Source organism: Chroicocephalus ridibundus, chromosome 8, assembly GCF_963924245.1.
Source record: "Chroicocephalus ridibundus chromosome 8, bChrRid1.1, whole genome shotgun sequence".
NCBI lineage: Eukaryota > Metazoa > Chordata > Aves > Charadriiformes > Laridae > Chroicocephalus > Chroicocephalus ridibundus.
In genome coordinates this window covers 11360181-11387742 of record NC_086291.1, presented here as the reverse complement: position 1 = coordinate 11387742, position 27562 = coordinate 11360181, and the positions used below count along the sequence as shown (strand labels likewise).

The window sequence follows — 27562 nt, the reverse complement described above, 5'->3', positions numbered from 1 at the left end:
TGTCACAGACACAGTCTGGGTGTTTACTGGGGTGTCCAGAGCCCAGCGTTTCACTCCGCCTGCCCCCAGGTCTGCTTCCCACCTCACTCACTGGGATGCAGGAAAAAGAGAGGGCTACCGCCAATGATGAGGGAGTGAAAACGTGTCACGGGGAAACCTGTGCTAGATACGAGAAGCCATGAGATTGGTGCCTATGCAGCCCAGCTGACTCTTCAGAATAATCCCCTACGCCAGCAGGAACCCAGCCAGGTAGACACAATTTAATTAAAATGATGTCAGCTCACAACGCTGGAGTCGGAGGTCCCTCTGGACACGGTGCCCAGTGGCTCAGATGTTGAGCAGAGACTAGCAGAGGTCAAACTTGCTTGGACTCCATCCATCCATGCTCCTGCTTTTCTTTCCTCTTGGTTTTAATCAGGTCTTCACTCCAGACACCCTCCCATGTGCTTTTCCCAACACCTTGAACTCTCACCAACATCATAAGCCATCAGGCTACCTCAGGAGCAGCATATCCTATTTACAGTGTCCCTCTCAATCCCATCCCACTCCTTCAGGACCTTGAGGCACATTCCCAGCTGAGAAGGAAAGCGAGGGCACAGCAGCTGCAAGGAACTGTAGCGCACTGCTCTCCATGCTGCAGGGAATGTTTTACCCACACTGGGAATCCCAACAAAATCTCTCTTGGACTAGCCATGGAAGTAAAAACCGCATCACGGAGATGGGATTCTGCATTTGCAAAAGTGCATTCAGCCTTTGTGCCTGAGTAGACCACCAAACACTTTGGTTTTTCAGATAGCCAACTAAGCATTTGCAGGTTCTCCTGCTGCCCACAGATACCGGTCCTAAAACCCGAACCACCTGCAGGCTCATTGCCTGACTCCAGGTCAGTTGTAGATCACGGGTTGCATGGAAACATCCATCAGGAGAACCCATATCACATTCACAAAGCATCTGCCTGGAGCAATGAGGAGCAGGTGAATGGTTTCAGCCAGAGCACAACCACAGAAGACCAAGTTCTCCAGATGCCACCACGGCCCAGATCCACAGCAGCAAATGGTCTCACTGCAGTTCTCCAGTTCACTTCGCACTAGGGATGCAGGCAAAGAATTTGCAACCCAGGGAATTTGGGTGGCTGAGGATGGTCCTATCCACTTTACCAGGATGCAGGATGTATCTGCTGACATGTCCATAGCCCTGTGCAAGGTGAAGAGACCCTGAGCGGTTGGCTAAGCTACCCGTTGTGCTTCCCAGTGCAGACACAGAGGGCAACTTCCAGCTGAGTGGGCAAGGGCACCCGTGCCCAACAGGTCTGCTTGGGTCCTGACTTCACAGCAGACAGGATCTGGCCTCCTTGTCTATAAGCTTCAAAAAGGTCCAAAAGATAAGGAGGGACTGGCTACCCTGTAAGCAGCATTAAAGCCTCTTCAAAACATCCAGCCAGCGCTCAGGAACTGATCGATAGCAATCAATTCCTGTGCATGAGCAGGGATTTTCCAAGTGCCTGCTGCTCTCCTGAATGGGACCATTAGCACCTACAATCTCAAACTAATAGCCCGTAATGAAGGGATTTTACCTATGTTAATAGCAGTGGATGATAAACAGCAATTTCACTATCAATCTCCATCCGGGTGAGCGAACCTTCATCTTGCCACTGCAGAGGAGAGAAGACACAGGCAGAGATGATGCTGGCACCCTGGGAAGTTGGTGATTTGGAGGGATGGGGACAGAGCAGGAGCTGGAGAAGCACGTTTCCCCGGGAACTGCTCCTTCACACAGTCCTTCAATGTCCACAAAATTTGAGCAACCCCGGGAGTTTCCCCCAGTTGCACCATCTCCCTCCCAAGTGGATACTTTGGTGCCTGGTAGAAGGGTTGGGTTCACACTGATGCTGCCTTCCCCTGGAGACCTACCAGTGATGGTCTTCTCTTCCCTCCCGAGGCCACGCAAGCGGCAAAGAGTTAACTTCACGGCTGGTTCCAGCTCCTGCTTCATGGGTTTAATACGCCTAGAGCTGTCACAAGGGTGTTAAACTCCCACTCTTCCAGTTCAAAGGCAGCTTTGCAGAGCTGAGCAGTCTTAAAATGCACAGCTTTTCAGAAGTGTGACCTTTTCACAAGGTTTCCAATTCAGTAAAGATTTGTTTCCTCCCTCTTCAAGCACGTAACTAATGGCAGTCATGAAACACCTCCTCCAATGGCAGCAGGCAGGCGGGCCAGGCTCCCCGCCGGCCTGGAAATGTCATGACCGGTTCCCTTTGGTTATCGCGACGATGCTTCTGCAAAGGCTCAAGGGCACGGAAAGTCACCGCACCATCGTCAGGCATCCAAGCCCTCGCACACCATCTTGTAGGCAGCTGCACACCACCTCCATCCCCCTGCCCTCTCCCCAGCACGGGGAGCAGCTGGTGCAGGCAGCAGGCTGAGGGTCCTGGACCCACCACATCTCCCTGCGCAACGCCGCATCGGCGCTGCCCCACGCACACAATTCCCATCCACCCGCGGCAGGAGTGGGAGAGGTCTCCCACTTTCAGAAAGCTGCTCAAATCCTTCATCGTCCTCCGCGACAGAGCCCAGGCCTGGCTCTTTCCTGCAGGTATCAACCTGGGAGACCTTCCCAGCTCTCCTCAGTGCTACGTTTAGGTCACATCCACAGGTTTCACTGACCGCCTTTCTTTGCTCTTCCTTGCCCTCGGGTTTCTCCAGGGGAAGAAGGAAGAGGAACATTTTAAGGCATTTGCACCAATAAATCCCACAGCACACCAGAGGGAAGACTTTTCAATGCACACCAGGCAGACAGATACCTGTCCCCAGCCCTCACCGTACAACCACTGCCCCGTTCATGGGTTCCTGCCCTGGCTCCTCTCCACCAAGGCACTTGCAGCTCCAGTGTTTTCTACGTCGCAATCCAAGAATAAAAGCTACTGCTGGGCAAACAAAGCAAAGCCTCAGGCTGACAGGATGGAGAGCTACATTGCCACCCACAGGGACTTCTCCACCCTAAATGCCCACAAACCCACAAAGAGCTCTGGCACGAGGCACTGCTCCTGGCACCATCTGCAATGCTGTCCTCCTCCTTCCACCCTAAAGCAAGCAAAACCCCTGCACGCGACCTGCCTGTCCCCTTCCTCCTCCTCTGCCCGCACTGCCTGGAAACCTCTTCCCATCTCCACACAGATTGGGAGGTTTTTGAGGGCAAAGCCCAGTTTTCAAACATCTGGGAAGTGCCTCCACATGCCACCTAGCTACGCATGAAGCATAGAACAATTGAACCACTCTGTCAGACAACTCCCTTTCACACGTCATTTATTTCCCCACAAACGAGCTCAACATTTCATATTTTGCCCTTTTTTCCCCCGATTTACACTACAGGAATGGGGGGATATGCTGCTGTCCCCTCCGAGGGCAGCAAGCCAGATTTCAAAGGCTACCAAACCCAACGAAGACCACACTCCATGTACCCCTGCCAAAACCAGAGCTGTCCCAAAGCTTTGTTGCTGCTATATTACAACCAAGGACCTCATTTCAAGTTGCACCCTTCTTCCAGGGTACCCAAGTCTTCACCACAACAACGAACCCCACGATGGGAGGGAGGTGGTCCATAGAGACACCCACACAGCCCCTAGAGCTCAAGAGACTTATGTTACCTTAAAATACCTGGGATTAGTAATCTAAACAGGCAGGTCACGCACTCCTTGGGGTGGTAGTCAAGTGCTACAGGAACTGGTCTCAAATCCAGGACCATAGAAGTTCAGTACGATTACGCTGCTGAGGGTCACCAGTGCTGACACGTCAGGTATTTCTGAACTAACGGACAGGACACACCACCGATACCAAAGTTTACAAACTTCTAATCCAAGGCACCCTCAATAACACATCTGACGTTTGCATGGAACACATTATTTTTATGCTGACAAAGCTTCTCCAACTACAGGGCACAACATCACAAAGACCAAATTTAGAGTTTGGGTTACAAGCTTCCCAGAAAAACTTCGGGTCAACCAAGGGGGAACTCCAGCCTTACATCAGACTCCATAAACCAGCCACACAGCTCCCAAAGCAAGCCTCGGCTAACCTGCATTTAGGCATTTTCCCTACGCCCATTGTGTATTTACCACACGGGTTTGTTTGGATGTGTTTTGCTCACGACTTGCTCTTTGGAGCAACTCCAAATCTGCCTCCCTCTTAAGTTGTGCTACAATATAGTCATTCAAACTGATTGCAAACATCAGAAGCGAGGGCTGATTTCTTTATGCACACTAATTCTAGACTAGGTCACCAAACTATTTTCATAGTTATGTCAGCACTGTCTAGACAAACCATTAAAAACAGGATGCAACGATCATCAGAAACGCAACGTCAAGTTCGTGCCCAGAGATACTGTGGGAGCCATGGGGAGAGAAATAAAAGCCAAATCTGTCCCATTCACATAGGTTGGCCAGAGCTGGCTCCGTTGTCACTTTTTGAAGGGGAACTTTACCAAAGCTCACCAGAAAAACGTATATTTAACTGCAATTTAAAATAAATAAGCTGACATCAACAAGCCTGGAGAACAGTAGGATCTTTTGAAGAACTCTCAATGCAGCCACAAGCCCACCCAAAGGTGGCTCCTCTGTACTACCTGGATGTCCACACCTTCCTACCAGTGCCGGACCCTCACCAGGAAGCTAACAACCACAATACCACCATCATGCCACCATGCACAGCACCCTGCAGGACAAGTGCCAGCACGTGTGCCAGGATTTGGCTGCCCCAGGCACTCACCCTCACCAGCCTCTGGTAGGCTCCCGTCCTCACCACCAAAACCACAGCCTCCGCGCCCGCGGAGAGTTTCTTCCTAGCATTGTGCATCAGAAAGGCGGCTTCCCGTTCCTTGCCACTTCTTGGCGGGGAACTCTTCCCAACTCCAAGAACACGAGCTGTAATCTTGGCAGAAAGGGAAGCGCATACAAAAATCGCCACTCTGTCAAAACAGAAAAATAATGCAGGAGCTGATCTGTGCACATTAATCCGCTGCAGTCAATGAGGAGACAATTTCCCTGGAGAAAGTCATACATTAAAAGGAAAAAGAAAAAAAAAAAAAAAGAAAACGGGAAAGAGAAAAGATTAATGTGACTTTGAAATATCACAAGCACCGTTTATCTTCCTCCTGCCACCACAGGTTTCTTGTGTGGTTTTTTTTTTTTTCCTTCTTTCTCTTTTTTTTTTTTTTTTTGGAATACAAAGAGCCTTCAAATTCACTGCGAATACAGCCCTTCTACCTCAGACGTGCAAACATAGGTGCATCACAGTATAGCAAAACCAAAAATATAGCACCACTTGCTCTCTCAGCATACAACCTTAATGTTTGTAATTAATTTAATTAAAAAGCCACAATTGCTTTTCACTAGCATAACCTTCTAATTACACTCCGAGTAGATGGATGCTTCTCAGAGCTCCTACTTAGGCTGGCGATTTGGTCACACACAGAATATTGCTCCCCGATACGCATCTAGCAACAGAGACGGAGCTCGGGCCTAGGTGGCAGGGGCATGACCAGAAATTCAAACAGGCATACCCTTTCTCGGGGAGGACTAACAGATTTTTGCCAGTTAAAAAAAAAAAAAAAATAGGGTTCAATCTATGCAACACAAAGACGACAGACGCACTTAAAACCGAGGTGAATTGTGTGAACCCAGCTTTTGGCAATCCTGAAACAAATGAGCTCACCATACTGCTTATATTCTCATTTTCCTTTTACACGTAGCCCGTAGATCATAAATATACATTAATAACTGTAACAGTCAAAGTTTACATTCGGCTGTAACATTTAGGATCAATACTCTTCAAATGACCTTTAATAGTAATGAGCTGCCATAACAGTGTCTCGAGGACATTAAATTTTTATTAGAAATACTTTATTACAAATGTTCAAACCTGTCTCCATGCACTTGTGCACCCATACAAATATTCTCCCGCTATTATATTTTTCCTCAACAGAAAAAAAAAAAAAAAGCAGGTCTTCCAAGGTTTTTGAAAAAACGTGCACTATGGAGGCTTTAGATATTTCACATTTTCAGATGTGGGTGTTTTTTTCTTGTTTTTTTTTAATCAGAGCCCACGAGCCAGGGGTCGGAAAATCATTCACGTTTCAAAGTGATAAATAGGAATTGTTCCCACGTGGCTTGAACACGACTGGACCGAGCTCACAATTACCATAAACCCTCAAATTCAAGGGGGTGGAGGAGGTGGGGGAAGCTCACGCCCTGTGGAGGGGTGAGCCAGGGCAGCGTCACCTCCTGGCCCCGTGGACCACCCCCGGCTCCCCGAGGAAGCCAGAGGCTCAGATTCGCTCCCGTGCCTGGTCCACGGGGACCTCAATGGGGACCCCTCCATCAGAACAGGTCCACCTCATACAGCTCCAGCCGACTGAAAAGCAAAAAACGGAAAGATGGGGAGAAACAACAACACAAAAAAAAAAGGAAAACATCTATTCAAGATCTGGCCTCTACTTAATTTAATGACTAGTCAAGTTCAAAGTCAGATCACATCCACGTCTCGCTGCCTATTTCAAGAATTAAAAATAATTCACAGGGTGGGAGGCTTGTAGCAATTTATTTCTTCAGTCGCAGGTCCTGGACTCAAACCGTAGAGAAATCCGATTTTAGCAGAACAATGAAACCGAGCGGATGAAGTCAAACAAAGGAAACATGGGGGGGGGGGGGGGGGGAGAAAAATATTTCTCTGCATTGTCATTAGATGCCACCTCTAAGAACTGCAAATTAAACACATTCAAGGCAGCACCATATATCGCATTTAATGTCCTTTGAAGAACCCGCCTGGGCTCAGCACGGACACGGGGCTGCTAGGAGGAGGCCAGCCCTGGCTGGGAGGGCAGCACAGGCACGCTCCCACACTTCCTTCTGATTTTCCTGGGAGTCTTGACTCTTAAGAAACATTTCAGTGTTGCCTCTCATTCACGCTTATCTACAGCTTGGTCTCTCTAAAAAAGCGTTTTGTGATGTCCAAACTGTCTTCTAAACGGCAGCGATCAAATCAGAGGGGGGGGGCACCCCTGTAAAAGCACCGGGAAAAAGCTGAGCAAACCATATTTGCACTCCCTGATTTTTAGGGAGACGCTCCGAAACCACGGAAGATATCTTTCCAAGTCCTTCGGAGAGCATCCTCCTTTCTGGTGGCGGTACCAGGAGAGCCGGCAGCATGCACCCTGCTCCTCCCCTCTCCCAGCAGAAGGCAAACCGCATCCCCCCACCTTCCCAAACCCCGTCTCTGGGTCAGGGCGCTGGCAGCCCCTCGCCGCAACCCCCCATTACTCCAGCGGCTCATTAGGGTGAAGAAAAGCTCGGGCACATCATCTCTGCGCGCTCGTCGAGGGCTGATCCGCGACGGGTAATTCCCACTGCTTAATGACCTGAGACCAGGCGAGGCGGAGGCAAATGGGAAAGGGAATCTTCTCATTTGTTACCCATCCCCACATCCCGATAAAAAGAATGATTACACTTTTAAGTTCGAACAATTCCCTGCAGTTGTAGCCATGTCATATCTAGATTGTCTAATTTACATGCATATTCATAATCCCTGTGTATTTAATTAAATTCTTCAATCCCTGGAGTGTCTTTCCTAAACAATAGTAATTTATCTTGCACAGATAAGGGTGCCCTCGATTTATTCCACTCTGTAGCTAACAGCGTTTCCTTCTGATCAAGGCTAGGAAGCAAACTCAAACAGAGGGAATCTTCAAATATATTTAAATTGCAAGATTAGGCTGCTTCTCTTTCTTTTTCTCTCACCCCAAGTTACCCTTTTAAACGATAAACACTTTCTCCTGAGCTCCGAGGAAAACCTTTCACCCAACCTCCTGATAACAGCTGCATGCTCCAAATGCAAAAAAACACTGCCCAAAACCCATATTGCAAAGAGATCTCGCAGATTTGGCGTCACGAGCTACCAAGCAGCAGGGCTTTCATCCAGCGTGGTCCATGCGACATCCTCTGCAAGCACCTTTCACCGCAGCCTACAAACTCCTCCATCGCAGCCCCCAGCAAACAGGCCATGTGGTAAGACATGGCCAGGAGGACGAAGAACCCTTCATCTTTCCTGCAAATACCCCAACACAATGGTCTAATTCCTCGATGGATAGCCTCAGGCATCTTGGAGAGGGCCAGACAATGCACCAGACACCCCGAGACGAGGCAGCCCTTCAGAGAGATGCTGCTGCCTCCAGACCACTAACCCTATTCAGATATCAGCATGGGGAATTTAAACTCAGCCTGCAATTAGAAAAGCATTAAAATATTTAGCAAAGTCAAACCCATGAGAAGATCACGACGGGGACAGGAAAGGAGTTGAGTCTGGTGCTACAGCACATTTTTTTTGATTGCACATTTCTCACACCCTGCTAAATTCACAGCTCTTTATAGCTTTGCTCCTTCTCCCAAACCTCATCCCACAGCTCTGGGATGGCATCAAAGTGGGGTGGAAAAGTGGTGGTCTCTCCAAAAGCCTCTTTAACCCCACTAGCTCTGCATCGCACTGCCTCCCAGCGCAGTGCCAGCGGTCCCTGCCAGGGGAGCCACCATCCCACCGCCTGCGCAGAAGGGACGCTACACCCCGAAGAGACTCGGGGATAATCCTGGTGCTGCAGGAGACGTGGGGCCAGGGCTGCTGTCACAAACCATCTCCTTCTGCACCCACATCGCAGCTGAGGGCCAGGGCCTCCCTTTGGCTGGAGAGGCATCTCACAACCAGGGAAGCATCCCTCTGCTCCATCTCCATTTCTTAATCTCCTCCGCAAGCGTCCGCTGCTGGCCACTGCCAGACATGAGGGAACCCAGTCACTCTGTTCCCAACAAAGCCCTCGAAACCTTAGAGATGCCGTTACTATTTATGAAAACAGGATCAGGAACCTGCTGTCAGCTCCTTCCTGAGCTGCAGCATCACCCATGCTGTAGTGGCAGCTCTAGGAAAGCCCTCAGGAATGGGACCGCTGCGACTTGATGATGGACAGGCTCCGAGTCACAGCCACTAACTCCACTCTGGAGTAAAACCAACCTCCTCCCACCTGGGTGCCTCTGCGCCCACCTCCCTGGACACCCCCATCTTCCAGTTTCACACACAACCACATCCACGTCCTCCTCTGGACCAGACTCCTACTTTGCTATACCACCACATCGCAACCATGGCTAACCACAGCGGCCCTAAGCAGCAGAGTGCAGCTGATGCCATGAAGAGTCCCGGCCCCTTACAGTTAGTTGCTTCCCGCCTCATTCAATAACAGGAGTAAGGCACAAGGATGGTGGTGGTCTCCTTCAGCTGGAGCTGGATCTCGCACTGCCTTGAAGGGGAAGGAGCTTGTGCAGCCACACTGGCCCATTAACACTGGGCTCGGCACCTGGCAGAGCCCATGGGACAGCGAGATGCTGTCCTCCACCGGCAACGAGGAGCCTGCCCGCTGATACAGCCTGCCATTGCCAAATCCTCTTCCCCAGGAATTCGTAGCTGGATTCAGACATTCCCAGCCTGTTACTTATTTCAATGCTTTCAGCTAGCTCTCCGGAGTACAGGGACATCCTGTCTTAAACCTGCCGAGCCTCATGCCAAGAGGACATCTGCTTGGAAGGCGGCCCCTCCGGCTGACCCGGCCCTGGAGGGCTGCCTTCCCGTCTCTGCGAGATCCCAAACATACCCTTGCACCCACAAAGCAAAGCCAGTTCACAGCAGAGCCAGGAGCAAGAAAAGCCACTCAGGCAAACCACAGCCCCCATTCCCACTTCAGAAGCTTTGGAAGATTATTTTTATTTTTTTTTTTTAGACCTTGGAAACATTTCTTCCTACTCAGGGCATTTTTAGGTTAATGGTTCATCAAACCTCACAGTCCAGGAAACCTTAGCGTGGCTGACCAGTGTGTGGGTGTGGGGACGGGTGGGGAAAATAAAAACCTCTTGGGCATCGGTCCTTCCCACAGCGCTTGAACCGCAGGCTCTGGGCTGAGCTAGAAGCCACCAGAAACAAGCCAAAAACCAGGCAGGCGGGCAAGGGAAGACCTCACCACTGCCTCGTGCCTCTTGCGGATAAGGGAAACGCAGAGAGCGAGCCATCACTCATGGAAAGAAAGCATCCCTCTCCCGTTTGGGATGCTCTCCAAAACACGGTGTCCCCACGTGAGGAACAGCTGCGCCTGCTAAGCCCCTCTGCAAATCCCCCCGAGGTGCCGGTGACAACGCCATCAGCAGAGGGAACACACAACATCCAAACTCCTCGTCTGCCCAGGAGCAGGTCTCCAGCATAACAGAACCGATTCCCCGGGCTGACTTCATTTGCCCTGGTCCTCTTTGCCTAAGCCTTATTTCACGTGCATGACTCAAGCAAAAAATAAAAATGAAGCATCAGTCATTTCAGGAAGATCCCTCGGTACCCAAAAGCTCACCCTTCTTGAAAAGCTAGTGCTTTCAAGCAAAAACCCCAAACTGGGACAATTCCCATGAAGTCATCCCATCACATCACCCCACACCGCCCCCCCCGCCCATCTTTTCTATAGTGAAACTCGAGGAGCTGAGCCATAACAAAGAACATCTGATCATTCATCTTTATCCTGCCCAGTGTATGTAAGTTTTAAAGATTTTCCAGGGCTTAGGTAGCAGCAGACTTTTACCGCAACACAGACAGAAAGGCAACAGAGCAAAATTTCCCCCTGCCCCCTCTCCCAGCAAACACAGCACCAGTTACAACCCACTTCCAGCTCCCCTTCTGCCCCTCAGGTATCCCATGGGGAAGGCAGCCCACCAGGAGCCACCAGCAAGTAACCTCCAGCTTAGGCAAGACACAAGGCATGGGAATCCTTCAACCCACGTCACTGTGCTGAAGTTTAGAGATAACGGGTGTTTGCGCTGTATGAGACCTGTGACTCAAGGCGGACAGAGAGATGCACCTGAAGACACCCATGCGCCCAGCAATGTGGTCGGGAGGTGACCAGAAACCATCTTTTCCCAAATAACCAGTAACTTCCAAACTGGGAAGCAAATATTTGCTCCCAGCACGCCTCACCTGCATGGGAACAGCCTGACCTTGCCAATCACCTCCTCATCCACCCTAAAGCAGCAGAAAGCAAGGATGCGTGCCGCTCTTCACCATCCATCTGGTGAGGTGGTTTCAGAAGCTGTTGTCCTTGCACCGCAGAGGGCTGCGGGCAGGCTTTAAGAGCAACGTGCTGTGTCCTGACTCTGAAAGCAGCAACCTCAAACCAGTGTTTGAACACACTCCTCAGCCTCGAAAAACTGGCTGCCAGCAAGCACACCTGGGGAGGGTTTAGCCAAAGAACCTGAATTTTACGTAGCAGGATGAGGTCCATGAAGCTAAAGCAGACTGAGTTAAACTCAAGACAAGTAAAAGATGGAGAAAGCTCCATGAAGGGGAGGCAACACACACCTCCGTGCCACCTTGGGGGCTGTGGAAAAGAGTCAAGGGGCTAAGCTCTGCTCTGCCCCATTTCAGAGGGCATAGCTTAAAAAGCACTCCAAACCCCACTGCTCGTTCTTGGTCATCATCACAAGCACCTGCTTAGCACCTGTCAGTGATTAATATTTTCCACAGTGGGAAGCAAGTGAACAGAAGCAGCACACCAGAAGCCACGAAGTCCACCATCATGCTTGGTCACACATTGGTCACAGTTCCTCTCCCATCAAAATATGCAGAAGCTTTTAAGGACCAACCTCATCAGGAGTCAAAGGGGCAGAAGAGCACACTTCATCGTCCCCACTCACCACCTTTCAAAGCAGGTTTCTCCTCACTCTTTCCTCACCCATCCTCCAGTTTCTAGAATCTACCTCCTAAAGCAACAGGTTGAGCAACACAGCAGGAGCCACCACGAGAAGAGGTGGCTGGGGACCACACCAGGCGCTGGAGCTCTCTGAGCGCACTAAAAGCATCTGTCAATGATGCCTGGTGACCTCAGAGACAGTCAACCCGCTAAGACGACCGGTCTCTCAGCCCAAGTCTCCACAGAGCTCAGTCAACCTCAGCAACTTCCCAACACACCCTAAGAACATTTCCAAAGTGGAGTTCACAGCCTGATTTTTCAACTTTCAGGACAGACGCCCTTTATTTTAGCAAGTACATCAAACACGGCTAGTCCATAGCTTATGGATCAAAAAAGGAAGGCTTAATGAGGAGAGACTCAAGAGGGAGAAGATTCCTCCCAACAGGAAAAAAAACCCCAAACAAATACAACAAGATTTACCTCAAAATGTAACAGATCCAGAGGACAAATTAAAAAAGGAAACCATAAAATGCTTGCCCAGCTCCTTTTTTAATTCTTACGTCTGCTATTTTACAGTAAAGTTTCATCTGCTGCACATAATTAGATATATGCGTACATGTACATACAGATCTATTTGAAGTTTATCTGTACAGCTTTTAACCCCAAAGAAATTTTAACTGGAAAAAAAAATAAAGCTGCAGAAAGAGCCACTATGGGAGAGGGAATCGCATCACCTCGAGTACAAAGGTCTCGGAGATGCTGCAATGTACACAGGTGACGGTTTGAGCCCGTGGTCCGCAGGCTCGTGCAAGGAAGGCAGCAAGAACACACCAGCTTACTGCTGCTCGCCTTCAGCTCCAGAAACATTTTGAAGACCTACAGTTTGGAAATCGGTTGCAAACTGCTGGCCCAAAACAACTCTCCAAGAACCAGAGGCAGCAGGATAAATATTGCGTGGCGTTCCTGTCACCGTGCCTGCTCCGGCTGCCGGGCTCAGCCCCAGCCTGGGACACTTCACGCTCCCAGACGGTGGAAACGTCGCAGGGGGGTTGCAGTGGAAAACATGGCAATCTTACCTAGAGAGGACGTGGGGACAGACCCTTCCGATGCACAGCGTGTTCGGACACCAAACCACAACCAAAGACTACCTGCTGTCTCCCAGCCCACCAGCCCTGTGGCTCAGCATCCAGTTCTTCCTGCAGCAACCCCAAACCCCAGAGGCACGTCACCCACGCAAGACGCTTGCAGCTCTACCAAGCTCCTTCGCGCCTCATGGATGCTGCTGTACCAAAAGGGCACAGCCACACAGCATAGCCCGACCGGCCCCAGGGATTGAACATTCAGGACCACACTACAGCGAGCTCCAGGAAAAGCCCAGCAGGTTTCCCAGAACAACGCCATCCTCATCCTGGACCAACTCCTTCTTCAAAACACAAAACAGCCTTTTTGTCGTTTGTGAAGAAAAGATGAAGCTTGCTTGGGGTTTCTTGATCCACAAAATGGTTATTTCCCTAGAGACAGGGAAACAAAACAGAGAGATGGAAGGCCGCTGATTCCAGTGCTAAAAGTCCATCAGTCCAGACAGACATCAGCACAGACCTTAAGAAGCTCCAAGAGCAGCAGGGCCAGGGCATGATCATGACCCAGATACCGGAGAGCCTGCAAACAACATGAGTGGGAGAAGGGGAGACCAGTATATGGGCAAAGGGGATACCCCCAATTTGCAATTACAGCCCTATACTAATCACTTTGGCATCAAGGAGATCTCAAACTCATTTAGGTCACGGTTCACCTCCTGAAATCCTAAAAACCATCCACCAAATGCCATCACACTTTGCAGTTAAGCACTTAAAATGTGCAGAAGGAGAGAAGGAAATTGTCTCCACTTACATGGGAAGGACTGCACACCCCATGCTTTACAGGGTAGAGGAAAGAGCATCACCAGGGCACATTCCCCTTCGGACCCATACAGCGGACATTCCTGGGAGAGGCCGATCTGCCAGCGTCTCCAGCAACCACGAGGAAAAATCAAGGTGATAAGCAACGCTAGACGTCCACCAGTCGAGCTAAGAGGATGAAGCATTTCTCTGGAAACAATCGGGTTCTCTAATAACAGGGCTGCAGCGGCGGTGTGAAAGGGAGGGAGGAGGAGCAGGCGGGGAGAAAGGGACTAGCTGGATATTTATCCCATCCTCATCTTTGTGTTATCAGTACCCCGGTATCAGCATTGTTCAAAATGGCTGCTTAGATGGTTGCCAGCAGCAACAACAGAATCAGTCCATCTGCTGGCATTCTCCCTAATCCATCTCAAACACTCGTCGTCTTTTTAAATGCACGCAGGGGAAAGAAGGGGGGGGAAAAAAAAAGTCCGCCTTGTACAAAGAAACAGAATCCTCCTATAACAGAGCCTTTTAACTAGATTTTATGCCACCCCTGTTTCCAGGACACACAGACAAAAGTTAATTTTACGATAAAAGAACCAGTGTAAGGTGCTTTTTTGTTATGAGATCAGAAAGCAAATGGAATTTGAATTGTCTGCAGTGGCATGTATCTGACAAAGATTAATTTAAACAGATATTGTCTCTGAAACCAAAGTCCATTGAACGGCTTCACAGCCTATCAACCATGCGAAAGCAGCTCCTTCAGAGCACTGCTGACTCCACCACTTTCTTTAAAAATGGCTTAACCTATTTCTTGTAAGATAAAAGGTCATATATAGTTCTATTTTACAAACCCATAATAGCCAAAGCCACACCAAGCGAGGACAATCGGGAGAAAATAATAATGGGTGGGGGGATTTCCTCCCCCTTCACAGACAGATGCTCCACACTTGCTGGGTATTTTTCAAAGTACACTGGTAGCGAGCGGCTGCAGTGCCGCCAAAAATGTTTCGACATCCTTAGAATAGAATTAAAAAAAAAAAAAAAAACACAAAAAAAACCCACACACACAAAACCCCGGGGGCCTCCGCAGGTCGCCGGTGCAGGATGGAGGAGCCCACCCCAGGCAGAGATGCTGCATGAGGGCAGCTCACCGCCAGCGGCGCGGGATGCTTCTTTGGCAGGGATGTAAAGCCACAAGGATGCAGGGAGGAGCAGCCGGGCTGCCGGGTCCCTTGGTCCCTGGGCCAACCAGGCAGGAGGGGAGAATCGCTGCTCCCCAGGCACTTGTTTGCCCGCCCACCCCCCCATCCCGTCTCCAAACACTGCAGTATTATTTCTCCCTTTAATCACAAGAAACAGATCTGTGCATGCCATCGGCGGGGCTGTGCGGATGGAGACAGCTGCTCAGACTTCAATGGGACACACACACACAGAGAGAAAGGGTGAAAAAAAAAAAAAAGAGGGAAAAAAAAAAAAAAGCTGCAGAAATCCAAATCCTGCAATTTCTTCCCTTTTTATTTTCAGTTTATACGGAGCACCGCAGGGAAAACGCTACCAGACAGTTTCAGAGCATTTGATACAGCAACGGCACAGCTTTGGGAAAAGAACGAAGGAGAAGCAAAATAAAAGATGACAGCCAAAAGCACTTTTAATATAGTTTCAGTACTTTCAAGAGAAAGCTTCTGTACACATAGCAGCCAATGAACTGTTACCAAAATAAACACAACTGGCTTTAAAAAAAATTAAAAATTTCTTTCTGATGATAAAGAAAATCAAAAGAGACGAGAACCAGCGAGTGAGACAGAAAATACATTTATTTTTTCATCTTCCAGGCACGCTTCTTTTAATTTGGCATCCAAAGCCATTGTAGTTCATTAATGCAAATTTTATTTATCTCGGGAACCCATTTGTTGCTCTGCCACCCCTTTGACAGGGCGCTCGTCTTCATCAAGGCAGCTACGGCCAGGGCGCAGCACGTGGCACCTCCTGCGAGCCCAGCCTTTAAAAAAACCACATAACACCAATAACGAGTAATGGCTATTATTGGCATCCCGAGCGGTCACCCACACGCCGGCATCAGCTGAAAGGATGGAGGCCAGGGCTACTTGACGGCATCCGGAACAGAGGCACAGCCTGTCCTGACCTTGCCAAGGTCCCAGACACCAAGTCTCCAGCATTCCCATGGGGAATCCCTTCCCGCCGGCAGCTGCGGGGCACGGGCACTGTCTCCAGGTGCAAAGACAGCAGCCAGGCAGATACCACGCCGCATCCCGCTGAGCGAACCTCAATAACGATTAGTGGGCCGCCCCCCCCACCGTCAAACAAGCTGGGTGGTGAAGGTGCAGGCAGCTCATTACGGGCGTCCAGCGATAAGCGGGGCATCACCGTAGACCCCCCCCCCAGCTCCCATTTTAGCCTAGCAGCAGGACATCTGCGGACGACAAGCTGGACCCACCATATCCGCGTGCAACCTTTGCGAGCTGGCATCGCAGCAGAACTGCCTCCTAAGCACATTCGTGGCTTTGTTTTTAATAATGTGAGAAATGCCAAAAAAAAAAAAAAAAACAAAGAAAAAGAAATCCCTGGCAACGTGCACCTAGAATGCGACAAGTAAAAGCCCAGGATTTTATTAATTTGTGCATTACTTCAAATGCACCATTTTACAAGGACTAACCCCAATCCTGCACAAAATCCTAAGCCGTAAGCTTGAGACAAAAAAGCAAATGCTCTTAAAACACAGCGCTAGAAAACCCATTTGGAGAGAAATGTGGTGGTGTCGTGCACAGGTGACTCCTCGGCATTTAATAAAACACACCTGCCGCACCAACTAAGTGGAATCTATTCATATTTAAACATCAGGATTAAAAAAAAAAAAAAGACACCTTTGAAAAATTGATTTTTTGCTCCTGGGCTATTTCACTGTAAAACCATGAAGATGCTTTCCCCCGCACATGCCCTAAGAAGTGGTTTTGCAGGTCCCGTGTCTCTCTGAGATGTTATCAGGCCCTTTCCCAACTCCGGTTGGAAAGGCACAAGAAGCCAGGGGTCGGTCAAGCCTGCACATCAGACCCAACCCTTGTGAAAGCCAGGTCAAAAATTAAGCGGGTCTCAGTCCTGCTCTTCTGAGGTGCAGGAGAGCATCTTCAGGGCCTCAGAAGCTCTGCCAAGGGACAGGGAGGGCTCCCCACCACCATCGCATGTCCTGGCTCCAAAACTGGTCTGTCCAAAAGGTAGACTTGTCTCACAGCACTTACTAACCTAGCCACAGTTTGGTGTCTTCAAGTTTTTGTTCTCATTGGAAAATGGATCTATTTCTATTGATGCTGACGCCAGAGAAAGCCAAGACTCAGCAGACGCGGGAACCAGTTACTCAGAGGAGCTGCTCTCCTCCCCTCCTCTCATCCCCAGAAGACCAGGAGTATGACAATCCCGTAACAGAACGTCTTCAAGACAGCATCAAGTGTAAGGTAAGGCATACTAGAAGTTTATTTTAATACCCTCAAGACAGCTACTCCATGCCTCCAGCTCCTTGCAAAATAAAGTCATCCACACCAGCCACAGATGGGGAGATCAATGGGGAAAACATAGGTTCAACCACAACCTGGCTCCTGCTGAGCAAAGCCAGGAGAGGACCCCACCAGCCAATTTTGCAGGTCCCCAGCAAAGAAACAAGCAGTGTGAAGAGACAGGGGAGCAAGTGAATGCTCCTTCCCCACCACCTCACCCAGAACCTTATGCAAGGTTCTGCAGAGCGTGGCCAGAGGAACAGAAATCAACACCTCACACCCCCAGAAGAAACATCTCCAGAAGATTCTCCGGTTTTAAGCACGAAGCATTGTCACACAGCCAGCAAGCCTTGGTCTCTTGCTGAAAATCCCAGCACTCAGCTGCCTTGAGAAGGCAAAGAGATACTACTCTTCCCAAAATCCCTGCTCAGCCCCTCACCTGCACGACTTACTCCAGCCTCAAGGGCTGGGGGGGGGGAGAGGGAACCCACATCACTGCTCAACACAGAACTGTCTGTGCCACCTAAATGCAAAAGCCCTAAAAATTAAAGGCAAGCACAAAGGTGGCCATGCTGTTCATCCACCCTGTGCTGAGCTAACCCCAGACGGGAGCAGGTCTCCCGTTGGGAAAGGGGAGCAGGACATAACCCCAAAACCACCAAAGACTCACCATCTCCCCAAGGACCAGGTCCTCCTCCAGGACGAGGTCCATGTATGTGCCAAGGAAACACATAAGCCCACAAAGTCTCTCTTACACCCTAACGCTACCAAGATTAGTTTTTATATATATAATTTCCAAAGAAAATGAAAAGCTGACACACTGCAAGAGACGACGGACAGCTGAATGTGACTTTACAGAGCTATCGGGTAGATGAGCTCATTTAAGTTTTCCAAAAGTCCTATCTGAGGTTAGAGGGACTAATCATAAAACATCTAACATCAAAGCGAGCGTCAAATAACAGCAAAGCACATTCCCTTGCACAAAGCTTCAGAGACAAAGCACGCAGGCACATGTGGTTTATGTTACTGCAGTTTTAGCACAGTTAAATATTTCCTAAAAGATCCCCTCTCGATGTGAGCAAAATTAAAATCTGCTGTCAATGACTCGTGTGCTGGAAGCAGCGAAAGTCAGTGTCTCACCTGGGCTAAGCTTTATAAAAAGCGGAGAACAAACTCCTATTGCCTCCTCGAGCCAGAAACCAGGACTTGTCACACCTTCTCTCCGAAAAAACCCTTCAAGCCTATTTATTCTCAAAGCCAAAACTACGTATTTGATTCCTTGTGCTTTATTTTTTGGGTCCCTAGCCTCTTTGAGCTAGCATCATTTCGCCTGGAGTAATTAACCACACAGTCAAAGAGACATCCCAGCTTCAGAGGATCTGATCTCTTAAAGACTCAAAAGCCAATAAATAAATCTGCGAAAGAGAAAAAAGTTAAAATTCCAGCTGTCAAAGTTTTCCTAGCTCTCCCTGCACAACCAGCAAGCAACTCTGGCCGTTTCCATCATCTCCAATTCCAGCTCCTATAATATAGTCCAGAACATGCCCAAGAAATATCTCACCTATGAGGGAGCAGCAATAAACAGATCATAAGTTTTAATGCCTAATAATCCTTCCTTTTAATTCTATGCTAAGAAAAAAATAATTAGAAACGTAAAGGTCTTAATGTATATTTAAAGCGTTCCACCGTTTCCATCATGATAGGGCTAATGAATCTCTGCCAGCCCCTTTTATGTGGTTTAAAGTATTTTAATATACATGGCAGGATAAAGTAATCTACCCGTAAAGAAAAATAAAATAAAAATTAATTAGCAAATTGGAAACATGTTGTACAACAACCACCCCACCCAAAAATTAAGAGGATACGGAAAAACTATACTCCCTTAGCAGCACCCTGACATGGGACAAAAAAAAAATGTTACATGACCCATGGCGTTCCTTCCAAACCTGCTCCCGCTGGATACAGCCTTAAACCTAGACCTGGGAGGAGACCCAATCTTTACACAAAACAAAAGCAGCCGCAACTGGCTCTAGAGAGCCCCCATCAAAGTGTTTTCCCCCCAAATAAACAGCTCTACGAAGCAGCACACCACCTAGAGTTTTAAAAACAACTGGATACAAATTTAGACTCTGCCCCGTACCACATCACAAGGGAGGGAAACCAAAGGCTCGCCTAAAAGTGAGCATTTTTAGAAAAAAAACCTCTAAAAAAAATCTGAAAGCAGTTTTAGGAAAAAAAATAAAACCCTAAAAGTATTCTCAGCCACGTTAAGAACCCATTGGTATTGTTACCTTTGAAGATGCATCTCAACAGGCATCATCACAAATACACACCGAGAGAAGCGGAAAACCACCGCGTCACAAAAAGCAAGTCAAAAAGCAAACCCAAATCAAAACTCCTCCAATTGAAATACATTTACAGGTATTATTTACAGGTATCGGGACTATCTTAACCTCTGCCCGGGCAGAAGGCTGTTGAAACGCGGTCAGAAAATCCCCTGCCGCTGGATGTCCAGCTTAATCACGGGACCAGGAACCACGGGAAAACTGACCTGCAAAGCATCGGGTGAAACACTCAGGATTAATTGCAGGATTGAAAAAGGAAAAAAAAAAAAAAACAGGCTCCCTCCAAGTGTTTACAAAGCCAGCGCGTTTTTTAAAGCCCTGCTTCTTTGTTACTCTAACAGCAAAAGTAAATTCTGCCTATGTACTTATGGCTGGACCGCATACCTCCCCACCGGGGCACAAAGGCTTATCTGCGGGTAAGGAGCCATAGGCAGCGCACGCCGAAAAGGTTCCCAAGCGGCCGGTTACAACGCAAAGAACACCACAAAAGCCGGACGCTTCAGAAAAAGGAGAATTCCCACATAAAATTGCCACGGACACTCACTGGCCCACCCATCGGCAGCCGTGACAACTCGAGGGCAAAACCATATTATACGGGATTGGGGAGCGCAGGCGAGAAACATGAATTTGTTCTGCTGGATCACAGCCTACTGTCAAAATCCACCAAAGGTCTTTTCTCTCTCCAAGAACCCAAGAGATAATGGTGTAAAAAAACTTTTGTTCATAAATATTTATGCGAGTGAACTTGTTAAAAATTAACCGCCGTCGTTAAAGGTTTTGTATCCTTTAGGATTCCCGGCATGCAGTGCAGTTGCATGCTTTATATTAAGCCTGGCATTTCTGCATTCCTTTCCTGCATGCTTTTGTCATTTGTCTAAAAATTAAAAGAAAAAAAAAAACCCACACACCACACACACACAAAGACGGGATCTGTACACATAATAATAAAGCAGTTTTTAAGAAGACAAAGATGCCTGTGTTCAACATCCAAGATCTTTCTTTGAGCAGCAAAAAAAAAAAAAAAAAAAAATCAATTTAATGACTCCAGTGAGATCAGGGTTTAAGCCTCGTTTAAGTTTTACTAAGCATGAAGGAATTATTGGTTGATAATGTGGCATATATGGGGTTTTTTTTTCAGACCTGCCAGCTTTGTAAGCACGAGGGAGCCAGAGCCTGAAGCAATTTGTCCCCACGAGTACAACCCTCACCCCTCCACACCACCTCCCGTCTCCAGAAGGTCATTCCTCTCGGATTTTGGTTTTCGATTTTTCAAAGAGATTTTTCCAACCACAGAGAGGAGGAATTTCACATCCGCGCTATCCTTATTTTTTTTTTTTTTCTCGCAGGTCTGAGTCAGAAACACAACTGTACAAACATCTGATCTTTATTAACAGCAAATCTCAACTGTGCAAACCTCAGGTCGCGACGCCGGGAGCTGGAGGTGTCCATTAAAGAGACCCTTAGAGGGGAACAGTAGTTTTGATTTAGCACTGGTGAGCATCAAGTAAGCCAGGGTTGGGGTTTTCTTTTTTTCCCCCCCCCCAAGACATAATGGTTCCCACATAAGCCGACAAGCGAGTTCCTATCTTAATTGCAAACACACACGCGCGCGCGCGCAGCCACAAAGTGCGTCTCCAGTGGCTGGAGCTCTTCCACCTCACCTTCCAGCAGCATCCGCAGGATGGATGTGGAAAGTTGGCGGAGGACATCTCCGCTATGCCTGCCGTCCACCCCAGATAAACACGCAGCCCTTTTGTTTGATATAAATCTTCCTCCTCCGTCTCGGGTCTGCAAGAGACTTGCTGTGAAGGGGCTACTCCGGGGACAAAAAAACCCAGAAGTCTCCGATCCCGCATCACCCATCCGAAGAGGAGCCGCACTACAGCCAAGACCCGCACCCCCCCGCTCCGAAGGCAAACTCCCACAGCGAGCATCCCGCACGCCCCTTCCACCCTGCAAAAAACGGGAGATAAATCACCCGCCGGCTTTGCGGCCAGCGCTTCCAGAACGTGCTGCTTCATCTGAAAAGCTGACAGCTCTGGAGGACAATGGGCGCAAGCTCCGATTTCAAAGCTGGGGAGATGGTTTAGACTTGTCAGGGGATATGAAACGCCAGAGCCGGGATCGGCCTCCGGCCCTCCCAAAGCAGCAGCGGGAAGCACAGGGAGATGGGGCACGCGTGACATCGGACGTCACTTTGGGATGGGGACTGCTCTGCGTGTCCCACACGCACCTGACCATGGCACTCACCACCCAGATCCTTCACAGCATCGGCTGAAACCTCGTCAGAGACACGTTTTGAAGAGAAATACATTTAAAAAGCTCATTAAAAAAGAAAATTCCTTTGTACAGAACCAGCCCTGCGTTTAGGCGACCGCTACCGCCGTGTCCCACTCCCACACTGGCTGCCCCCTCCATCCACACCTCGGTGGGCAGGTCAATAAAGCATCGCCCACAGTAAGCTATTATTTCCACCCCCACCCCCAATTTTAAAGTTCTTGCAGGGCTATTCCTCTCCTCCTAAAAAAAATTATTTGGTTTTGTTTTCAAAGTATTTTAAACAGACTCGGAATAATTAATCATCTTAACGCAGCCCTTCGAAAATATTAATTCACACACACACACACCCCCCAAGAAAAAAAGGGTATAATCACATCCTCAGAGAAAAACCTTTTGTGCTACAGGAATTTTCACTGCGTATCATCAGAGGTGGAAGGAGAATTCTTCTACTGTCTCCTATTTTCAGGTCTCAAATGGAAAATGTTATGATAACGCTCTTCTGAATGTAAACTGTACCAAATGGGATTTTTTTTATTTTTTTTTTTAAAGCTGTTTTTTCCTCAAAAGGAAGGAGAGCTCTTTAAATAAACACAGCCAAACTAACCGTTCCTTACAACAAAAACCCCCCTCCCTTCACTCATTCACGCCATACCTCTGGCACAAAATGAATTTACATTTCGCATTTGCAAAACAAATTCCAGCCTAATGTCACTTTAATGGCAACGCGCATTTCAATCACTCCCAATAACAACCAGGAGCGGATTATTTTATGTAAAACACCACAATTTGTTTCTCTTTATACAGCTACAAGGCGGATTTCGGATGGGGACAGCAGGGACTGGAAAGGACGGGGGAGGGGGGGGTGGGAAGAGGAACAACGTTTCCTCTCCGACAATCCCCCTCCGCCAGCGCACACAAAAGCCACCTGCCCATGGAGAGAAAACACGATGCCATTATTCCCACCGTCATTCCCACGGCCCCTTCGTCACGAAGGCCGCGCGCATCATCCCTCCCCGAAACGCGCATCCCGCCAGGCCGCCGCTGGTACCCACTGCTCCCCCCGGCTTGTCACCCCAACCCTCCCCTTCGCTCCCCGCCTGCCGGCCCCACGAAGGGTGTCCGTCCGGGGGGGGGGCAGGTACCCCGCAAGAGATTTTCCAAGGGGGGAAAAGCCCCCGATGGAGAAGACAAAGGCAAACGCCGAGCGCTGCTGGAGAGATGCATTATGTTGATAACCCCTTCTCCCGGTGGGAGGGCCGGGACCCCCCTGGGAGCGTGGGTGTGGGTGCTCAGGGGGGACAGGGACCCCGGCTGCGGGGCGGGGGGGGTGGCGGCAGGGCTGCGTGCCCTCCATACAAATTCCCGACGGGCGTTTTAGCCGGGGGGGGGGGAGGGGGTGTGTGCTTTATTTTCCCACTGGGGCTGGATGGCCGGCGTCCACACTGCGGGCAGCCGCCGGTGACACCCGGGGACACACACATCACCGCGGGAGGCGGTGCGGGGGAGGGGGGGAGGTGTCACCCCCATCCTTCCCACCCCCAAAGCCGGCATCTTTCCCAGAGGAGCACAAGGCAGTCCCTGCCCCCGGGGCAGGATTTTCCTGTCAAACCACAACCGCGCCAGACAAAAGGCTGAAGTGTTTGGAGGGGATGAAAGGGGGAGGCGAGGGGGAGGCGGGGGGGCGGACGGGACGCGGACGGACACGGACGGGGGACAGAAGCCCCCAGGGGCCCCGTCCCGGCAACTCACCGACTTGCAGCACGTTGTCCACCGCCCCGGTCTCCAGCAGGCGGATGCCGCGGCGGAAGGGCAGCCCCTCACCCTGCGGCGCGGCGGGGGCGGCGGCGGGGGCGGCGGGCGGCGGCGGGCCGGCGGCGGGGCTCTCCTCGCCGGCCGCGGCGGGGGCAGCGGCGGCGGCGGCAGCGGAGGGTCCCCCGGCGGCGGCGCTGGCGGGGGATGCGGCGGCGGCGGCGCGGCCGGGCTGGAAGCTGGAGTACATGCAGATCTGCCGCTCGCTGCGGGGGAAGCTCCAGTAGACGATGCGGCGCTGGACGGGCTCGGGGATGCGCTGGAAGCGGCCCTCCACCCGTTCGAAGGCCCAGCTCCCCGCCACACGCTTGGCCGCCGCGTCCAGCAGCGACTCGGGCTGCAGCAGGCTGCCCGCCCCGCCGCCGCCGCCCCCCGGCCCCGTCGCCGGCCCGGCCGCACCCGCCGACCCCGCCGGCCCCGCCGCCGCCGCCGGGCAGCAACCGGCCAGAGCCGGAGGGGCCCCGCTGGCCCCCGCGCCCGGCCCCGCACCGGCCCCCGCGGCCCCGGGACGGGGGTGAGCGGCCCCGGTGCCCCCCGCCGGGCAGGCCCGGGAGCACAAGCGCTTGGGGCCCGGGGCGCCGGCGGGCAGCGGCGGGCGGAGCAGCTCCTCTCCCTCTCCTCCCTCCGCCATGGCTGCGACCGACTGAGCCGGGCGAGGGGAGGAGAGACGGGGAGGAGGAGGAGGAGGAGGGGAGGGGGGGAACTGGGGGTGGAGACTGGAGGGGGTGGTCCCGCCGGCCGGGAGGCGGCCCCCGCCGGGGCGGGACGCTCCGGAGCCCCCTGCCCGCCCCCGCCGGATCCCCGCTCCGACCCGCACCTGCCGGGACCCCGGCGGACCGCCCCGGTGACCTCTTGGCAGTGTCCCCGAGCGGGGAGGGGACACACACGCCGTGTCCCCCGTGGGCGGAGGGGGGGGGAGGGGGGAAGCCCGGCGGCAGCCGGTTCCCGGGGGCGCTGGGGGGCGAGGGGGTGCGGCGGCCGGCCGAGCGCAGGGAGGCTGTGGCGGGTCGGGGGCAGCGGAGGGGCGCGGCGGGGCTGGACGCGGCACCGCTCCCCCGGCGGCGTCCGGCGGCAACCGGGGACCCGCTGCCAGTCCGGGCCCTGCGGCACCCGGCCTCAACGCCCGGCCTAACCCAGAAACAACTCTGACACCCAGCCTAACCCACAAATCGCCTCCGGGTGATGCTCCCTTCGCTGGGCATCGGGGTTTGCTTTTTTCTTTTAAAGCCCCGTAGTGAAGATGCTCATCCCACGCGTCACTGCAGCATCCCCGGGTGCAGGGAACATAGCGGATCCCATGGCACACGCAGCCTTTGAGGGAGGAGATGAAGAAACACAGGCAGCGCTGACTCCCAGGGAGCTCTGCTGTGCTCTTACGTGGGTTTGCACTGAAGCGAGGTCCTTCAGCGCATACCGCCTGAGTCGGCACCCCAAAATCCAGGGAGCTGACTCCTCGCCAGCCTCTGCTTCGGCAGAGGGTGATGGCAGCACCCCGGGGACCAGCGCAGCCTGGGGCTGATGGGGAGAGCGCTGCTGCCCTGCCGGGGCTGGTGGCTTTGCCGCTGTGTCCAGCGGGACACTATCCCAGGGTTTTCCCCAGAGACACATTCCCCTTCTTTTGTCCTGTCTAATTTTAAGTGGGAAACCTCAGAGGAAGAGCCGAGCTCACAGATCTCAGAGTTCAGTTTTCTTGCTGTTATTCTCAGTGCTTTGAGACTCTAAGACCAATTCCTGTCTATCTGCAGTTCAGTCACATCTAGACCATTACCGGTTACTCCCTTGTTGCAGAGATCTCCTATTTACTCTTACTGACAGAGCAAGAGTACATTTCCTGGAATAACAGGGCGATGCAATTAGGGAACAGGAAATAATTATGCACCTTTGCTATGCCACGAGGTACCTCCAAGCCCAAGGTCTCCTTCACAGGACTCGGAGGGAAGGAATCAGATCTCAGGCAGGTAATGAGAGCAGGCAGAGCTTCCGCAATGAGAGATCTCCATTTTAGAGAATAAGCCACATGCTAATCGATGAAGGTCAGGAAGAGGTTTTCCTTGAAGGCTGAGGTGTTCCTTGCTGCCGCTGGTCTTGTTCAAGATAATCAGTGCTAACCGGCGGCAGGGTCTGGCTGCAGGCAGCAGCTACACACAGATTTGTTTACATTTTCCCCAGGAATCACATCCCCATTTCTTTAACTCCGAAGGGCATTTCTCTCTCCTTAAGGGATTGTTGCGACAGGGAGCACTTGCGAGCACAGCATTTTGCCCATCACCTCTGCTCGCTGTGGTGGCAGCAGGACCTGGGGGGACAAGAAGGGCTTTGTCCACCTCTGCCCCTCCCTGGTTGCACAGAGGGACCTCAAAAGGCCATCCCAAAGCACCCTCCTGCCCCAAGGTAGAGCACGCCTTCCCGGCAGAGACCAGTCTGGCAGGATCTTTAGCTCTTCCGATGATGGAGGCTCTGGTGTTACAGCAGCCTGACTGCCCGGGAGTTTCTGCTGGCACCCGTGTCTCCCTGCAGCCGCCGGCTCTGCTCAGGCAGGGGGTGAGCCTGCATGAGAGCTGGGACACAGCACCCCAGCTTGTCCGGTCCCTCTGTCACCAGCCTCCGCAGAGCTCACCTAGTGACAACCTTGAGCGTCCTTACTTATGTCGTCCCCAGACAGTGCCAATAAAGAAGATTTTAGATTTCAGCCTGAGCAGGGATGTTATTCATTCCCATAGAGCTGACTTTTCACTGCATAAAACATATAATCCACACTCAAATCAAAGCAAGGTCAGCGCAGTGGCTGGCCAGCCTGTCTCTGGGGGGTTAGCATGTTATTTCAAAGACAAATCAATCTATTTTTCCTCTCCCTCTTCATCTGAACATTTGTTGCTCCCCATTCCTCCCCATCTCTCCCTGTCCCTTTCATTACTGCCTTGACTTTCGCAAGGGGGGGAGCTCTCCTCCTCCCGGAGAACACGGACAGACCGCTTCTCCCCAGGGAAGGATGTGAAATGTCAGCCTCCCGCCCAGCCCCTGATGCTGCTCATTCAGAGCCTGGAACCAGGTACATCAATAATTCACCGCACGCTTTCCTGAGCCCAGCCATTTGCTGAGCCTCTGCTGCCGGCAGCCCTGGTTCCCCTCTTGGCTTTAAGGCTGTTTGGTTGGGGTCTGCCCATGTTGCGACCCACCAAATCCAGCCCTTCTGGCCTGAGCAGGGGCATTATTCACAAAGTGCTGGGTTTTCATGCTGGCCCCAGAAAGCATTTTATTTTGAGTTCCTGGCTAGAAAATTTGCTTACCAAAAGGGCCGGAGCTCCCACGGCTCTACACCACAGTTAGACAGCAGTGCAATGCAATATCGTGGGAATTTCTTTGGGTGCCAGCTCAGTCACAAATCCAGCTTTAAGTTGCAGGTGCTGTGGGGCAAGAGATCTGCATTCCTCTTGCCAGAAACTAAATTCAAGAACCCCAAAAAGGCGAGGGGAAAAGGATGCTGCTGAGATGCTCTCTGCGGGTTTCCTGGCACCTGTGCTTTGTTTTGTGGCAGACAAGGTAAGTGCTGGTGGGTGTCACACCTCGGCCCAAGGGGATGCCGCCTCCTTGGCTGCTCCCACCAGCAGACCTTTGTGTAGCTGCTCTCCTCTCCCCACCATGCCCAAAACCCATCCCCAGCGGAAAAAATGCCTTTCCCCAGGCATCTTCTCCTCCCTTGGATGCTCTGGTGCCTCTTTGGCATTCCTTTGGCTCTGAACAGTCTTGTGCCTTCACTCACACGGGTAATGCTGGCTGAGCCTTGCAGAGATGACAGTAGTGAGCACCAAGGAAGTCCTCCGATGACAGATGAAGATACACAAGAGCAGCAGAAGCTTTCTGGCCAATTAACGATGGGAAAGGAGCTAGATAGCAGAGTGCAGGTGGCCAGCAAGACCCTGCTCTGGCCACCCAGAGGATTTTCAGCTCCGAAGCAGCCAAAGCCAGGCTTATCAGCAGCCAAGCTCCC

The 27562-nt window shown here is 51.2% G+C and overlaps 1 protein-coding gene across 1 annotated transcript in view; it reads right to left on the bottom strand.

The window, feature by feature from the left end:
• Positions 1–24228, bottom strand: part of ZSWIM5 (zinc finger SWIM-type containing 5) — a 101644-nt gene extending 77416 nt beyond the window's left edge. The window contains exon 1 of the mRNA XM_063343074.1: positions 23515–24228. Within this exon, the coding sequence (XP_063199144.1) occupies positions 23515–24205 (691 nt within the window). The 5' untranslated portion in view covers positions 24206–24228. The remainder of the gene's footprint in view (positions 1–23514) is intronic.
• Between the last annotated feature and the right edge of the window lie 3334 nt (positions 24229–27562).